At 42.5% G+C, this 18,816-nt stretch overlaps 1 protein-coding gene and 2 pseudogenes across 1 annotated transcript; 1 reads left to right on the top strand and 2 right to left on the bottom strand.

Moving 5' to 3' along the window:
• Positions 1 to 1,727: 1,727 nt before the first annotated feature.
• LOC103718135 lies at positions 1,728 to 8,762 on the top strand (annotated as a pseudogene).
• On the bottom strand, positions 8,738 to 11,097 carry LOC103718844 (annotated as a pseudogene).
• A 4,174-nt stretch (positions 11,098 to 15,271) lies between these two features.
• On the bottom strand, positions 15,272 to 18,657 carry LOC103718129 (ammonium transporter 2 member 1-like). Its single transcript, XM_008806806.4, has 3 exons — positions 17,220 to 18,657; positions 16,693 to 16,978; positions 15,272 to 15,933 (listed from the first exon to the last, which is right to left on the bottom strand). Exons 1-3 carry the CDS (start codon positions 17,856 to 17,858, stop codon positions 15,398 to 15,400), a joined length of 1,461 nt encoding a protein of 486 aa, XP_008805028.1. The 5' UTR covers positions 17,859 to 18,657; the 3' UTR covers positions 15,272 to 15,397.
• Positions 18,658 to 18,816: the final 159 nt, after the last annotated feature.

The following is an 18,816-nucleotide window of genomic DNA, read 5'->3' as shown; positions in this document are numbered from 1 at the left end:
AATTGGACCAATTTTGGTTGGGCTCAGCTTCTAGGCCCGAATGAGCTTAGTTCGGGTCAAGCTTGATTGGGCTAAATTGATTCGCTTCCTGAACGAGAGCTTTTGAATGTATAAACCCTGCAGCAAATTTGTATACGAATGAAAAAGTGAGAGACCTAACCACCATATGAATGTCTGACAATATTATTATTAAACCACGTATGAATGTCCACGATATAATATATAAAAGGTCGACAATATGAATTCAGTGATAGGGATAATTAATGAAAAGTGAGAGACCTAACCACTTATCTTGAATGTTGACGATATTACCACAAACTAGGTACGATATTCTTCATCTCTCTTTCCTATCCTCTCCTCAAATATTTTAGTGCTACATGCTATATGGTGATTTACATGGCAACATGCTTAAGCCCATCCTGATACGAGCATAAGAATTTCCCAACAGCCCCATTTTTATTAAGACAATGAAAGGAGATCTTTTCAGCTTATTAACGCAAGAATTATGCAACCAAGCCCCAATCTCTTAAATCATTAATTGCAATCCATTTCCTCTGCACAACCACCCTAAGGGGTTGTGCAGTCCACATCCCACTGCATCCACTTCACCACCTTCTTATTCCAACCAACAATATAAAGTCTATCACATGTCAACTTATCAACCTTCTACTCCCACCCTTACATGTTGAATAAGTAAACCTCTCTCTCTACGACTAGGAGTGTACCGGCGAGTAGAGGGGTGAGAGTCTTCCCAGCCTGTGAGGCTTGCCTGAAGGTGGAGGAGTCCAGTTGTCATTCCTCTTTTGTTGTCCGCAGCAGCCCAGATTGTGGTGGTATGCGGGGATCTCTCCTGGCTTCGGGCGAAGCATGTCCCTGATGGAGACTTTTCTGGCTCGCTTGAGGGCATTTGCGAGGAGGCCGGGCATGGTGAAGTGGGGCGGTTAGATGTGCCTACATGGTTTATCTTACTTGGTTGGGATAGGAACTTTCGGATCTTCGGAGGACAGGTGGTCCATCCAAGAGTTTGACGGATAGAGCTCTACTTCATGCGTCCGAAGTCATCAGCATTGCACCATCCTGTTTTTCCTGAGAAACCAGGGACATCTAGCTCTCCCACTTAGCTGAGTCAGCGATCAGATTAGTCTTTGTTTCTTGAAAGTCCCCACCCCTTAGTTTTCTTAAGGTGAATTTCGATGGTAGTGTGTTGAGAAAGAAGAGTGGAAGGGGGGAGGGCTTTGTTATCAGAGACCACCCGCTTCAGACTTGTGGGTGGTTAGTGGACGGCGGATCTATGGCACCTCCATGAGGGCAATCTCCTATGCAAGGCACGCTTTTGGGTGCGACTGCATCCACCTCGAAAGGGGACTCGGCTACTTATGATGCGAGGGGGATTCATTGTCGGCGCATTGCGACGGACAGGCAGTTTCTGCTTTACGATATTCAGAGATCAAGAGGAGGAGGTGTGGCTCCTTCCGGGTCATCCATGTTTATCGAGACGAATAGTGCAGTGGATTGGGTGGCCTCCTTCGCAACACATCACTTGGATAGATTTCTCTAGATGAATCAAGCGGATGCTCCTTATTTCTTTATCAATTTTCGTTTCTGATTTTATTGATTGTACTCATATACATATTATGTAGGGACACCGTGTACCAAAAATAAAAAAAAATAAAAATAAATCTCTCATAAAAACACCTCCAAATCCCTCCCGGTTATGTCTCAAAGGCTCAAGCCCCTTGCCCTCCCGCACGAAGTCCCAGCAAAGGCATGTTACTGGCTCTCGAGTGCACGCCAAACAAACACCAAACCCATCGAAGTGCAAACACTTCATCCTCTCTGCCCCCACTTTCCTACCCATCTCAGCCTCGATTCATCTCTATAAACATCTCTCCTTTTTCTGGGTACTTTGAAGCTGGCACAGTATCGTTGTCAACTATTCTCTCTCTTCTTTTCTCTTTGCTTGCCAAGCCCTCCTTTCTCTGGGAGGGAAGGATACACGGGAAAAGAGAGCCTTTTTCGCATTGCTCATCCACCATCTCTTTCGCTTTATCTTGGCTCTCTTTTCTTCCTTTTAGTCCTCTGGGCTTGGCCGGAGATGCGGAGATGGAGCTCGAAGCCGGCGGTTTCGGAGAGCAATAACGGGTGCAAAGAGAAGATAGAGTGGGAGCTGAGACCCGGAGGGATGCTGGTCCAGAAGAGGGAAGACGGGGTCGGAGCCGCTGGGCCTACGATCAAGATTAAGGTCTCCCATGGCTCCTATCAGCACGAGATCACTGTGCCCGCCCAGTCCACCTTTGGTAATCCCTCTTCTTTTCTTTTCTTTTTTCCTCTAATTTTTTGCTGGATTTTGCTTATATTCGTGAATTTCGCCCGAATTACGCTGCAAGAGATGATTTTTGGTTGTCACTGCTCCTCGTTTGATTGATTGCTCGTTCGATTTCTGTTAAAAATTTCATCTTCTCTGGAAAAAAACAAGAGGAAGGATTGTGATGAACGAGTTTGCATTTCCATTTTATTTTCTAGTTTTGATGGATTTCTTCCATAAGAGAGTGCTCGTTTTAGTGATTTTGTTTCTTAAATTAGACTTCAGGATTTGTTTTTCGTTCCTTTGATGCTTGAACTAAAGCTGATTTCGGCGAATTACATTTGCATTTTGCTCCTTTTTTTTTCATGGTATGAAGGGGAACTGAAGAGGGTTTTAGCCCAGGAGACTGGTTTGGAGCCTCAGGAACAGAGGCTATTGTTCAGAGGGAAGGAGAAGGAAAATGACGAGTGTTTTACACATGGCGGGGCTCAAGGACATGTCGAAGGTGGTTCTTTTGGAGGACCCAGCCAGCAAGGAGCGCAAGCTGGAGCAGATGGAGAGGGGACCAGGGGATCTCAAAGTCGTGTGAAGCTGTTGCCCGTGTTAAGGCCGAGGTCGATAAGCTCGCTGAGAAGGTGGGTGGCACTTTTTCGAGACCGTGAGAGATTAATACGGGGCTCCAAGGTGTAAATGATCTTTATTTGGTGATCATATGCTTGACTATGTGTAGGTTTCTCGTTTGGAGTCTGCTGCGATCAGGGGATCAAAAGTTGCGGAGAAAGAGTTTGTTGAATTGACTGAGTTGCTCATGATGCAGTTGCTGAAATTGGACAGCATCCAGGCAGAGGGCGAAGCAAAAGTGAAAAGGAGGATTGAGGTAACTTGGCATCCATTTACTTAATTCTCGTGCCTTATGAATTTGTTGTCAGATCTTCTGGGGGATTTTGTTATTAGTCTGAGCCAAGTGAGTGGTTGATAAACCTAGTTATACTTACATTGCTCGTAGTATATCTCGAATTTCATTGTCTTAGCTTTATTAATATATGTCTATCCTTTACTTATATTTATTTGCTTATCCAAATTTTTGATATCACATGCCTAAAAGAATAAATGATGCAGCCTACCTAACCTGTTGCTTTTCTTCATCCTAAGAAGTAAGAAGTTTGCTTAAAAGAAAATTTATATAAAATCTGAGGTCACCAATAGAGCCAAATCTAGTTTCGGATATCATGGGATAGTTTATGAAACAGTCAGCTCATTGAAGGACTGAGTTGTTTTTAGTTGAAACGGTGGTCATACGTCAAATAACACAAGAGGAAACATAGATATAAGAACAATATCAAAAGGCTGGTTTGAGTCTTTATTAGGCAACAACGTGAACTATGTAAATAACTACTCCCATTGCTGTTGTTTTCATATATATAAAATCTGCTGTAGAGTAGCCACTTTTGTGGTAGGTTAGACCTTAACTGGAGCTCTTGATTTCACATCTTCATTGCTTCTACCTCCTAAATTTTTTGAAAACAGACATCCTTTCTTTGTCATCTGAATGCTTTTCCTTACTTGGTCTTGATTCAAGCTTCTTATTTTTGAGAACTTTATCGGGGTTACTTGGATCTTTATCATCTTGACCAGTTCTCTACGCATCTTTGTTGGAAGTTAGAATATGTGCAGCTAAGCGCTGCCTAAGTTGCTTCATCTTCCTTCCTCTGGTAGGTAGAATTGTTTGTTTAGATTACCTGTCTCGAAGTTCCTTTCGCCTATCACCTAGAAATATGCCACGGTCATCATCCAACACTTTTCTGTCTTTATTTTTTGGCTCCTGTTCTGCAAGTTATTTTTTCTTTGCAATTAACTCCTCTTGGCCACAACTGCCATGTCTCTTTTTGGCCCATTAAGACCTCTTAGAAGCCCTATCAGGGGAAAGTTCATGAGAAGCATTTTACCATAAACTTGTTGTGGTATGGTCTTGATGGTTATTGAGTGCATTGATGAGCTGGATGGTTGTTTTAGCTGCTATGAGATCTTCTTTCTTATTTTACTTCTCATCTCTCTTTGCTTTAGTCATGTGTACTTCTTCCATTTCTCACTTCCCACAATTTTATACCACATGACATCCTATAAATTTCTGTGGCTTGACCCTGTCATTTACTTATGATTCTTGTGTGTCATTCAGCTCTAACAATGTTTCATATGAACACTCTTACCCCCATATTATGGCAATCTTAAACTATACTTACATTTGCCAAATTTCTAAGTTTATACATCATTGCTGCACTCTCTTGTTCTTTTTTTCTCCACTCTAAGGCCAACTGACAAAACCTTAATATATTAGCTGTCCTGTAAACACATACATTCAAAGAAATCTGCAGAACTTCAGGGCGTTTCAATTTCTCAAGGCTATCTTCATATATGTTAACATTCATGTATTGCAGATATGATATTGTCATAATGTCTGTCCATGTGTTAAGACCTTGTCCTGACCCTCCATTTCAGCCTTTCCGTTCTTTTAAGAAGAGATATCCCTGCTTTAGTTAAACAAAAAGGACTAAAGGATTTTGACAAGATAAAGGAAAATAGTTGCCGAATTGCTAATTTTCATCTAATCAAACTTCTGGTACCTAAATCCTGTCCTTGTAATGCTGCAAATGTTCTCTTTTTTATCATATTATATGCCTTCACTAAATCCTCTTCAATTAGAACTTTGAACTGCCTTATGTCCATGCTAGCTCCTCCATTATGACTTTTTAGATTGTTGAATTAACTAATCTACTTATGCTCCTTTTTAAACATGTATCCTTTTGTTTCATAATCACATAGCAAAGAGTGGCGGTCAATGTTCTCAAGGAAACCATTATGGCAGGATTTGATTAGGTTTTCATCAGATAGCATGCCAGAATTGTAGTAAAGTAAAAAACCACATACTTCTTTGATCCTTCTCTGTCGCTGGTAGTACTTGCCTTACCACTAGAATTTCAAATTTTCTTGTGCAGCTGTATTTCTATTCATTATTTATCATCTCTACATATCTATCAATGCATATCTTATCCATGTGGTGTTTAGTTGTTCCGTCACTCTGTTTGTATTCTAGAGTGCTATAAAACAATCTTTTTTCATCAATTCAGACACATATTCTTTCTCGTATTTGCTTAAGGTGGAAACTACCTCCATATAATGTGTCTTCATACTCAGTTATTTGCTCTAGTCTACTAGTTGTATTTTTGCTTTTCTATACCATTATAATTGCTATAGAAGTATCTCTTAATTTTCACTTAATCTGTGGTAGAACTTATCATTCTATAGCAGGGCATTGCGCAAACATTCTCAATTCCACATTAGAGTTGGATGGCGTTACTCTTTGTGGCCTAACTTGATTAGTGTAATAATAAGTGCGTCGTAAGGCAATCAATGCAGAAGCCAATACATGTAGATCTGGTGACCATGCACAAACTATATAGACCCTAGATGGTGGAACCAGTATCGATAGGTGTGTCGGTCGGCGACCAGTACGGCATGGTACCAATCCATGTTGTACCGAACCATGGCATACCGAAACCATGGAGAGGGAGAGGGAGAGGGCGAAGGAGAGAGAGAGGGAGAGAGGGGAGAGAAAGAATGAAGGAGAGGGGGAGGGAGGGACTCACCTAGTCGGTCCCCCAAGTTTGGTGGCCGTAGTCGAGGAAGGATGGAGAGCAGGAGAAAGGTCGGAAGGAGGAGAGCATCTGTGGCATGCGTGGAGGCGGGAGAGAGGCAAGGGTTTCAAAGGGCTGCTTCGCAGGGCGGGGGGCAGGGGGGGTGTGCGGAGGAGGAGGCGAAGGGCTTGGGGATCTGCGATGGTGCAGCCATGACGGATGGGTAGGGTTTCGACATGGGGGTGGGGGAGGGTGCTTCTCTTGTGCGAGCCAGGGGGAAGGGGGGGGGGTGATCGCGAACAGCAGGTGGGGCATGCCTATTTAATCAACGAACAAACCAGAGGGGATTGGGTTCCACTAATTTGATGAAACAGGCTAACCAAGGGCCCTTTTTAATTTAGTTCAGCGTATTTACCAAGCTGATAGGATGAACCATCCTGGTTCCTTATCGGTTTAGTTCAGTACACCATGAACTGAATGGTTTGGGATGGTATGGCTAACCAAGATATAGACAGTGCCATCAAATGTGCCTTGATGTCATCATTCTTTTTGTTCTTGTGAAGTTTTTAGCGGCATCGTTACTGGATGATGTTTGGGTAAACATTAAATTTGATTACATCTTATAATCCCAATAATCTAGGATAAGTGAAAAATAACCTTTTGAGCTCTTTTTTTCCTCAAGTGTAAAATGAAATTTATTAAAAGAAAAAAAAAACTTTGTGGATAATTATTTCTCACAGATTCAATAGAGATATTCTGTTGGAAAGGCAGAATATGGTTACTTTATTTTTTACCTCATTTCTTCACAAGTTACTCCGCAAAGCCACCGTAACCTGGAGAAAACTATTCCCCAACCAAAACAAGGCCTGAATCTTGTGCTCTGGTATTCCTCTTCCATAGTCCTAAATCAAATAGTTGATTTATTGCCCCCTATCCATATTATCCTCTACCACATTAGCTTTGTAAATATTCTTTATTCTTCATTCTGTAAGATAATAGTACCTTTTAACATTTACAGAAATAACTTCTAATGATATGTTAATTATTTTGAATTCTTTCTTTAAATTTCTTTAGTTTCTTATATCATGCATCAAGTCTAGAATCCATCTGATGCGATAGTGTATCATTAATGGACTGAAAAAGAAACTGCTTCTAGATTCTTCAATAAGTGACATATATTAAAATAAACAACCATGTGATCTCTGATGGTTTAAAATGTGATAAATGAATGAAATTCTTCAATGCATGATTTCTCCATTCCTTAGTTTTAATATGAGATACTTTCGTCATTTTAATCATGTTCTACAATCATTCTTTATGCTAAATATATTTTGATGGATCTTCTGTTTTCTGAATTAGGGATCATATAGTCAAAAGTCAAAAGTTGAATATTGAGTTTTGAACAATATATCACTAGATAAGATCTGGACATTCAAAGATGCAAATTAGTTCTTCGACAGATTTTGTGGAGCCATATCATAGTTTGCATACAGTGAGTCAGCATATGCAAATGCCATCTTAAAATTTAACAGGTACAAGTAAATGTGCAAAGAAACTTTTGATATCTCTGTCACTGTAACTTACAAGAATGTCCAGTGGCATAATCCTGTTATCCTCACAATTTTGCAGGCTTTGATGTTGGACAAATAAATGCACAATTGCTCATGCATGAGTTATGGATAATCGTGGAATCTTTGTAGTAACTTATCTGTTGCATGATGTAAATTCTGATGTGAGATCAGAACCAGAAAGATAAAACTGAAAGTAAATAATATACAAGAAAGATTAGGAGTTCATTCAATGTGGAGATTTAATTTAAGTGGCAGAACATAGGAGGCTCCGGTGAGCATGAGGCTCATACTTGTATGGATGGTGAAGAAATAGATTTCAAAATTCTCATGTTTAAAGAGGATGTTTTCCTCTTAAAAATGACAAGTGAAGCATGATTGTCAGCTGCAATACCAAATGAAATGTTATTAGTGATGGGTATAGTATTGTCAGCAATGTGATCAGTAATATGATCGTGAATATCCTTGTTAGAGTAATGCCTGTTCCTGTTTGTACACCAAGAAAAGTTTATATCACTTTCTAGGGGTTCTTTAGCAAAAATGCTATAGCTGAAAAGAGTTCAGCGGAAGATTTATATAGATCGTCTTTACTATATGTTTTTACGGATATGTCATTATCCCACAATGCTGTTTCAGAATTTAATCTTGAGCTCACCATGTACAACGCGGAGCACCGCAATCACTTCTTATTTTGAAGCAGGTGGAAGCAATCCTTCATAATAGATACGATGTGATATGTTAATATGGATTTTCAGATATATTGATTATGTCATTAACTAAGTGAAATCACTATAAAAATGCAGTGCTTTTACAATGCTGTTTCAAAATATATTTGCAGGTGCGCCGGGTGCAGAACTTTGTGGAGACGCTCGACTTACTGAAGGCAAGAAACTCTAATGGATTCGGCAAAAGCAGCAATGCCATTTCGGTGACAACCCAATGGGAGACATTCGGGTCTGGATTTGGCGGTGTGAAGGCACCTCGTCCGTTGACATCCTCCACAAAAATAACCAATGACTGGGAACTCTTTGACTAGCTGCATAGCAGGAGACGGTTATCCTTGGTTGAAATTTCTTCTTTCCGGAGCCTTTTTTCCACCCTCCCTTGGAGCTTAAACTCTTCCGTTAAGACAGCGATCTATATATACGGGCTCCCCAAATTCTTGTATCAAACTGCTGCAATACTCGTGCATATTACTGTAACTTTATACGGAATTCCTTTATATATATATATTCATCAGCTTATACAATTTTGTCACACAGTTTGGTTCTCAACATCATCTCGGTTTAAACCATTTTGTCCAATGCTGGGATTGTCTCCCATGGTGTATGCTGCTTCTCCATGAACTGCATCGTCCCCCAATCTTGAGTTCGTCCTCAGACATCCTTAATGGTATGAAAACTCTAATGGCAAGCAGTATGATGGATGTAACCACAACATTCCAACCTATGACGAAGCATGCACCCACCAGCTGCTTCAGGAACTGGATGCCGCCTGAGCCTCCATAGAAGGCGCCTCGGGAGTTGGTGACCGGGAGGAACATGTTACAGAGGTCGGGATGGGCGAAGAGGCCTGTTAAAGCCCCACCAAGAATTCCAGCAATAGCATGGGTGTGCAGTACACCGAGCGTGTCGTCCACCTTCCGCAGCAGCCTTGATCTCTTGTTTAGACGCATCATGGTGTACCAGGGAATGCTCCCAGATAGTATGCCCATTATCAGCGCCGCCCATCCCTGAACCAGGCCTGAAAGGATTCGAAACTAGCTATTAAACCATCCCTGAACCAGGCCTGAAAGGATTCGAAATTTGGCTGTGGATGTGATCCTGCTCTCACCTGCAGCAGGAGTAATGCAAACAAGCCCAGTGATCATTCCCTGGACGCCTCCCACAATAGAGGGCTTGCCTTGGCTTGCAACATCCCAGCAAGTCCACGTCAAGACGCTTGTTGCCGCGCATATGTGGGTGTTGAGAACTGCAACCGATGAGTCCACATTTGCGGCGAAGGGGTCTCCACCATTGAAGCCGGTCCAGCCGAGCCACAAGATCCCGGCTCCGGCGAGCGCGAACAAGAGATTGTTGGGAGGGAACTCATCCCTGTCCTCCTTCAACCTCGGCCCAACCTGGTAAAGTGGGAAATGCTCTTAGTTGAGATGGGGACCCTGTGTCTCACTTCGTTGTTTCCGCACTCCATATTAACTTATAGGCCCGTGTCTCATCGGCTATTATTGTAGCTTAACGGGCCGTGGCCCTCATTTTAACCTCACTTGGTGTATAATGAGTTTGATATTTGGATTACAGCACCCAATATTAACTATTGGACCGCATGTAAGAAATATGCAAATACTGGTGATCAATTTATTGGACTCTCTAGTGGATCAGAAGTAGCGGTAAAAGTGGATAAGATTATATCCATCCAAATCAATCTTATATTATATAAATTTAAATCTTCAACTAATACCAATATTCGTATCTATATCTATCAAAAAAAAAAAAAGAAGCAATATCTAATTCTATTAAATTTTATATAGCACTTGTAAACTCTTATAAAAGAATGATAATATTAATTTAGTACCGACTTGCTTAGTGAGTGATATTTTTGATTTGGCGGTCATAAAGTTTAACTATTTAATTTATATCCATAGGTTCAATATTCGATTCATCGTATCCGTGCCTATATTTAAATAAATATAAATATGACTTTTGTATTCGATTAACATCTCTATCAATTCATCTTTGTTAAACACAAATGAATATGAATATGGATAATATCACTCATATCCGTAATTCATTTGAGCCCCAGGTTCCGACTACTGATTTCCGATGGTAAGGAGGAGCAAGATAATTAAGATAGAGAGAAAGGATCATGATTAGAATAGCACCTACCCAGTAAGCGGCAGTGTAACCAGCTGCCCCGGATGCGAGGTGAACAACATATCCACCAGAATAGTCCATCACCCCCCATTGGAACAAGAACCCCCCACCCCATATGCTAAACGCCCCCACGGTGTAACACAAGGTAATCCACAGCGGCACAAAAACCATCCACGCCCTCACGCTCATCCTCCCCAGCACCGCCCCGGCCAGCAGCATCACCGTCACCGCCGCGAAGGCAAACTGAAAGAACACCATCGACGCCGTCGGGTACCACGGCTGCACCGCCGACGTCTCCACCTCCCCACTCGAGTACTTGTGTAAGGTGGCCGGAAGCAAGGCCTGGTGGACCAAGAAGTCCTCGTCGGCGGCGAGGCCGGGGCGGCCCCAGAAGGGGAGGATGCGGTGGCCGAAGGCGAGCTTGTAGCCCCAGAGGATCCAGCAAGGCATGACGGCGGCGAACGCGTAGAGCGCCATGAATGCCGAGTTCAAAGCATACTTCTTTTTGACGATTCCGGCGTAGAGGAGGACCAGGCCTGGCATGCCTTGCATGCCCACCAGCGTGGCTGAGACCATCTGCCATGTGTTGTCACCTTTGTTGAGCCAGTCCGGTACCACCGCCGAGGTGTTACTCCCCTGGTACGCCATTGGAGGGGCTTTAGGAGTTTATTTGAGTTCTCCCCTTAGCGATCAGAGGAACCTTAAGCTAGATAAATGGGTGGTGGAGTGAAGAAAAACAAAGCAAACATATATCTATAGGGAGATTTTTATTTATTTTAAATATATATTCATATATTTTATTCTAGGAAAACATATATTTATTCTAGATTGGCTTCATAATTTTTATTTATTTTAAAAATATATTCAGATATTTTTTAACATAATATATGGCGCATGACGTTGGTCGCTAAGATGAATACTGCATCGCAGAGATGAAGGAGGCCAAAACGATGGCACCGCATTCTTTGCACCGCAGAATTTTTCCACGGATCCTGGGTTGCGAGGTGGAGTCAAGGTCAATGGTTCAAAGGAGACAAAGGGATCTTTAATGTGTGGCGTGACAGGTGGGGTTAAGCATGCGCTGATAACTGTACGAAGTTTGGTATGAGACGAATTAAGGATCGTCCATGTATTAAGAAACAATTGATGATTGAGGGGATGTCCATGCACATCCCCATCACTTGATCTTTTGAATCATGGTCTTTCGATGTTGCATACAGTGGTGGGTTGAGATCTTAATCTGGGTGCTGGACGGCTGATCTGAGGTGTCGCAGAGTAAATCTATGGGGAAGTTTTCGTATGAGCTGGCATCCGTTTTGGGAGGAGTTTCTTAGGTCCAGCGGACAAGAGTAGAAACAGGCGAATCTTAGACTAGTCTTAAAATTTGTGTCCTGTATCCGAGGGAGATCTTGTTCGCTCAACCTGGAATCTGCGATCCAGTAGCTTCCTTGTTAGTTCTACGGACAGGATGATGACACGTTAGAGTAATTTCCCACAATAGACTACTGGTCAATCATCATGTCAGATTGCATTAACGACCAAAAAAAATCATCATGGCATTATATGGCATGTGATTCTTTTTTCCTCCAGCAAACCGTGAGGTCAGAATGATGCGTACGATGACACATAAGGAATTGTGAGGCCCAGCCTCACTGGGCCGGCCTTTTGGCCCACCCAAGCCATTTGATAGACTTTTATTCAGGGTGAAAGCTACCAAGAAAGTTCTCTGGATCACAAATCTAACCTACCCATTTGTGAAGACTGAAATATTGACAAGTCTTTCAAAAGACAAATGCTTTTTTGTACCAAACAAAAAAAAAAAAGAGCAAGAAGAAGAAGAAGAACAGAATACCAAGGGGTGCTAAGGGATGGTATTCTTGTGCTGCAGGGCCACTTTTATTGATTCAACGCTCAGTTCTATGTTACACTACTTCAGTTCAATACAGGCTTACACTTCGGCTTCTTGCTTTGTAGTTTTGTTGTTACAGAGAACTATACTTTTATTTTCATGTAATTGACTTACTTAGTCTCCACAGTGTATCAAAAAAATATATAAAAAAGGAGGGTAACGTTAAGGGGTATGCAAACAGTAATCTTCTTCAAAATAATGGACGTCTTTCCAGGGTAAGGTATGACCCGCAAAGTCATCCTGGTTGGTGCTGGCCGCGGCGGCTCTGAAGGAATGTGAAACAGAATTGAAAGGCCAGCCTCGGTTTTAGTGGGCACGGCTTTTAAAAATGAAATCATGCTCCCTTTTTGAAATCTTCTTTTAGCTGCACATGTGAAAGGAAAAGTACTTCTAGATAAACAAAATTTATCATATCCACGATTGCTGGTTTGGTAATTTTTCATAATCGGTCAATCCATAGCATCTAGCCATAAATCCGCCAGCTGCACCAATTCTTTTTACCATATTGCAAGATTTGTTCATGAAGCATTGCACTCCAGCAATCTATATATGGCCGTTCTTTTGGAGTATCTCAAGGAGGAGATGCGGAACCATTAGGAGTCACGCAGAGTAATCACTTCTTCCTATATTATCTACCTTATCTGGTTATCTAAGATGCTTGTATCTTTGAGGATGTAGATCGGGGTTTCCTCGTAACTCTGGTGAAAGCACAGGTTTAAGCAGCTAAGTACACCCCGAGCAAACGTAGCTTAATTGATCGAGACAACTGGGGGAAAATGAGTTGCTCATGCTACCCCTTCTGCATCTTCTAGGGTGATATATTTCATTTAGAAAATTCCTACGTTTTATTTTTCTTAAGATCAATTTTGACTGCAGCGTATTGGACGGTGGCGCCGAAGGAAGAGAGAGTTTTGTTATTCGTGATCAAGAATCATGTCTAATGAGGATTAGAGGGTGTCACATTTATGATATCACTGTTCCATATTAAATAAATCTATATTTATATGAATTTGATATTAAGTAAATTCATATTTATTTTAGAAAGATGTTGATACAACTTTAAACATTGGTTATGGACTTTATAATAAAAACTAATAAAAATAATATAATTATAAAAAATGGGAACGAAATCTATTATTAAGATTGTGTCCGATGCACAACTAGGTAATGGCCTGAGACATAATTATTAAATTTATATAAAGGGCACCTTCCGCAAACACGCGTCTTAGCTTGCATATGGACATATCTTCTTCCCGAAGGCACGCATCCGCGTTTCCACGGTGACGGTGATGTTGGTGTGGTCCCTCCAAGGAACAACGTGGCATTTTTTTTCTTTCACAAAATTGCTTTGGCTTGTTGGGGTGCGGTAACAGAGAGTGAGAATACGGAAGAATGGGAGGCCGACGGTGAAATATTGAAAAATTATTAAAAAAAAGTACTATTTCATCTCATGAGATAATTAAATAATTAATTTTATTTCAATTTTGATAAAATTTTAGTATGTTATTTTCAGTATTAAAAGCTACAAATTAAATGATTTGTATTTTTGAAAGATTTTCACCATAAAATGATTCAAGCGTCCACGCATGGTGATGATGAATATTTTTGATGTAGAAGTTAAAATTTAATTTTGATGATGTTCGTATAGCCTCTAATTGATCTAAACTGGTCATATTGTAATCTCATTACTTTAAATAGTGGAAGATTTTGGTTGGGCTAGATTTCGTAGTTTTTTCTTCACATCAAAAAAAAATTCATCTTAAAAATTGTCTTTCATTTATGGGTTGCTTAATTATTTTGCTAGTTAATTGCTTATGTAAATTATGAATATTATCATTGTTGCCTTGTTGGGTGAATTATAGTAATATCTTCTTTAATTGTACAAAGAGGAAAAGAAGATTACGGTATTATTGTTTCTTGATTACATTTTTCCAAGTAAGATGGATGCGGACGGCCACCAACACCCTAGAAGACTTGAAAACCAAGCGTGCAGCAACAACCTAACTTAGATCTCTCTTCTAGTCTTAAACCGATGTTGATGGATATGCACCTCTCACACTTGCTGTCCTAGAGCAAGATTCTGGAGTGCCATCATGGTCCATTGCTCTGGGGCTATGAGGGCATCGGAATATATTTAGAGCGGAATTACGACCAAATCACTCAGAGCAAGATCGAAGAATCCTGGATCTGCGATATCAAGTTTGGCTAGGTCGTGGAACCTAGTAGTTTACTCCTATATATGACCACATCCATCTTCAAAAGCTGAAAAATATGAGCACATAAGATAGGTATTTTACCCCATTGAACATAGCACTTTCATGGACTCTCTCGCTCTAAAAAAAGTTTAAGAGAGAGAACCCCTGTTATAGTCTGCTATTTAAGCATTAGTGTATATAGCCTCAATGAAAAGAATATTTTATAAATTCGCGGTATATAAAAGGGTTATTACCCGGATGTAGCTTTCATTTTTATTTCTCTAAGTAAATCATTGAAATATATTATCAGTCATTCTGATGAAACAATGAGAGAACTAGCACGTCAAGGAGACAGAGAACATCTCGTTAGATTTAAATACAAAAATTTCCTCCAAATAAAGAAGTGGTTCATCCTAGTTGAGGAAAATTTCTATGATCAAAGCATATGGGGGCAAAGGTTTATCGAGTGTGAAACTTGGGCCAACATCCAAGTGCAACGGCACGCTGGTTATGGAAGAAAGAACATGAATCTTATCAAAGTTTTTGCCTGATCTATCAAAGTCTGACACGAATCCAAATTGTAAAAATTTTCTGCAACCTGGATAGCAGAGGATCCACTGCCATTTTGTAAGCTTTCTAGTTATCCAATTCGATCCTAATCTATATGGTTTGAGTCTCTCGTGGATCAAAGGACCTATTATACTTGGAAGCCCAATATGAACAGAGGAGGAGCAGCCCTCTGGCTGGCATCCCTCTTACTTGTCGACATCAAACACATGCTGCGACTAAATCTAGCTACAGAACAACTTTTTTGAGATTTTGTCTTCTCCAATTCACATCACTGTGCCTATCGTCATACAAAAAGCTTGCAAAACGAAGCAAATAAAGGAAGGTCATCCATCCCCTATTCCCATTACGCTACAACTGAATCGTGACACCCCTGGCTCCGCTGGCTGACTGCGTCGCTTGCAGTGCATCGTCGGCGAGGAACACCGGTGCATGCCTCGTGGCATCATACCTCTCGCCGTCACCCCACAGCGCATACGCCTCCTCCCCGTGCGCTGCGTCGTCGCCTATCATGAGCTGCTCGTCGGGCATTCGCAGCGGTATGAACCTCCCGATGGCGAGCAGGATGGCGGTGGTGGCGACGAGGTTCCACCCGATGACGAAGAGTGCGCCGACCAGCTGCTTGCCGAGCTGGACGGCGCCGCCGCCGTAGGCAGTGCCCCTCGTGTCGGGGACGGGGAGGACAAGGCGGCAGAGGGCGGGCTCGGCGAGTAGGCCGGTGAGGAGGCCGCCGAGGAGGCCGGCGACGGCGTGGGTGTGGAAGACGGCGAGGGTGTCGTCCACTTTCTGGAGTAATGCCGACTTCTTGTGAAGGATCATCATGGTGAACCAGGGGATGCTGCCGGATAGCACGCCCATCACTATAGCGGCCCACGTTTGCACCAGTCCTGCCAATAAAAAAGCCAAGAACAAGATTAATACACATGCAAACATTAATTCATGGCGGCCTTCAAGGACATAATCTGGCTGTTTGCTAAAAAAAATAAGAAACAAAAAAATAAAATGAAAAAATTGAGGGCATGGAGAAGAGCTATTCTAAGTCACAAGCTTGTTTAAATTCCCTAATTTACTAGATTTTTTTTTCAGTTTACCATATCTTAATACTAATACGTTACAACGCGTGACTGAACTTGGCCCTGACCAAGTAGAGGCCATCCCACCCTGGTTTGACGCATTTCATATACAGACCTGAACAAGAATTTAAGACATGCTGCAAATTCACAAGCAGATGAAAAATCAGGAAGGGATAGGATGTGCAAGCGAGCAAACATGCATATGAGAGAACGCATACTACCTTGTTGCTTTCTCTGGGTCCTTTTATTTTTTAATAGAAGGAATTGCATTAGGCTATAAAGTGCAATGACAAAATATGGATGTGCATCTCGCTTATCCACTAAGATGTCACTTCATTGAGGACCTAAATTGCACCAAGTGGAAATTAAGAACATAGGCCAAACAATGGGACCACAATCTATGCACGAGGATGCAAATTTTTGCCCAGTGCAGCAGCTAATTCTGACCTCTAAAAGTTAATTAAGTCCGATCGTGGAATGTGGATTCCTTTCAGAATCATCTACAGGAGCCGATTGCGAGATCCAAATGGAAAAAAATTGCCTAAACTTTGTTGACGGGAATTGCGTGCAAACCTGCGCCAGGAGTGATGCAGACGAGGCCCGTCATCATCCCCTGCACCGCCCCGATCACCGACGGCCTCCCGAAGAAGGCCACGTCCAAGCAAGTCCACATCAGGAGGCTGGTGGCCGCACATACGTTGGTGTTCAGCACCGCCACCGACGCGGTCTTGTTCGCGGCGTACGCCGCCCCGCCGTTGAACCCCGACCACCCCATCCACAGCAGCCCCGCCCCCGCCAGCATCAATAGTATATTGTTCGGCGAGAACCGCTCCCTGTCGCTCTTCAACCTCGGCCCTACCTATAGAAATCACCACGATAGTAATTACGATCCAAGTCTCTTCTCATCAAACATACGGTTGGTTATCAAGCATTAGTTCAAGGTGAGAAGATTTGTCAAAAACAAAAAAAAAAAAAAAGAGGAGGAAAAATGAGCATTTATTGATGGTTGTTACTCTTTCAATAAGAGAGGAACATGTCATGATGAAATCTATCTAGCAGTTTTATAATGAGATATTTAGCTAGATATTTGTTGTTCTCACCCAATAGGCAGCGGTGAACCCGGCGATGCCGGAGGAGAGGTGGATGACATAGCCGCCGGAGTAGTCTATCACTCCCCAGTGATAGAGAAATCCTCCTCCCCAAAGACTAAACGCTCCAACCGTATATGAGAAGAGCAGCCACAAGGGAACAAAAGCCATCCAGGCCTTAATGTTCATCCGGCCCAGGACGGAGCCGGCCAACAGCACAATTGTTATGGCAGCAAACATGAATTCGAAGTAGACAAGTGTGGCCATGGGATAGAAGGGCTCCGTCATGGGCGTCTCCTCGGTGCCGTTGCTGTAAAAATGGACGGTCTCGGGGATCTTGGCCCGGCGCACCAGGTACTTCTGGCCGAGCGCCGGCGCTCCCTTGCCCCAGAAGGGGAGGAGCTTGTCGCCGAACGCCATGCGGTAGCCGACGAGGACCCAGAAGATGAGCGTCGCCGCGAAGGCGTAGAGGGCCATGAAGGCCGAGTTGACCGCCCATTTCTTCTTGACGATGCTGCCGTAGAGGATGACGAGGCCCGGCACGCTCTGGAGGCCGACGAGCGTCGCAGCGGTCAATTGCCACGCGTTGTCGCCCTTGTTCAGCCACTCCGGTGCCGCCGGGCTCGTCTGATAGGCCAGAGGCATCGCCATGGATATGGATAGAAGGAGACCGGCGTCCGGGCTTCAGGGTGGGAGGATACAAAAGGGTTAGAGGGGAAAAGTGGAGGACGTTTGTGCGAAAGGCTCCATTTGAAAAACGAGAGGGGGTCGTCACCTCGTTTCTCGTCAACTTGGGCTGCCATGCGGTTTAATTTTAATACCTATATTCTATATATTTTGGCCTTGTCATCATGGTGGTTCGGTGTCACAATTAATAAATAGATAACACGTGGGCTAACGTTCTAATTCTACTGTTTTCCGTATGATTACATGGAAGGTTCCAGTTAAAGGGTTTTCCACTGGTGCACCGGTCAAAATGGAGGAGCTGGCTGCCTGTCTCGGAGTTGAAGGTTCACATTACACGGACGGCACACAGATAGTTGGTGTACCATCTTTGTCACGGGCAGTGCCGGGGTCGGAAAGAACCCCCCCTCCCCTCTCTCTCTCTCTCTTCAATTCATATAATTCTGAACATTAGCTCAACTTATAGAATTTTTTCGAAGTGCTAATCGACATAAGAGGTAATCCAGTCAATCTTCTGATGGACATAAACTATCAAAAAGAAGGTCAACTCCCTCACCACTGACAGAGAAGCTTTGTTTGGGGTACCTCAAAATTAAGGGGATTGCCTCACTGGAGGGATGGACTCACATGGCAGCCACATGGACACATGTGATGCGAAGATTTAATAAAATACATGAGGGCAATAAGATAATAGTCTTTGCAATAAACAAAATGACAAAAGGTTTCAAAATGTCACTCTATTAGAGATGGGCAGGCTAGACTTAGATATCAATTCTCCGTTAGACGTGGATATCAATGCAAGAGAGCTTGCCATCGATGTCCAGTGTCTTCCAGGGTGTTTTGTATGTCAGGTTCGATCCAATTTAGAATTGGATTTTACTCATTGCTGAAATCTATGGAGCGTGGCGGCAACAAAAACATTAAC

Source organism: Phoenix dactylifera, chromosome 3 (genome assembly GCF_009389715.1).
Source record: "Phoenix dactylifera cultivar Barhee BC4 chromosome 3, palm_55x_up_171113_PBpolish2nd_filt_p, whole genome shotgun sequence".
Taxonomy (NCBI): domain Eukaryota; kingdom Viridiplantae; phylum Streptophyta; class Magnoliopsida; order Arecales; family Arecaceae; genus Phoenix; species Phoenix dactylifera.
The sequence above is the reverse complement of the archived record's forward strand: the minus strand, read 5'-3'. Positions and strand labels throughout refer to the sequence as shown.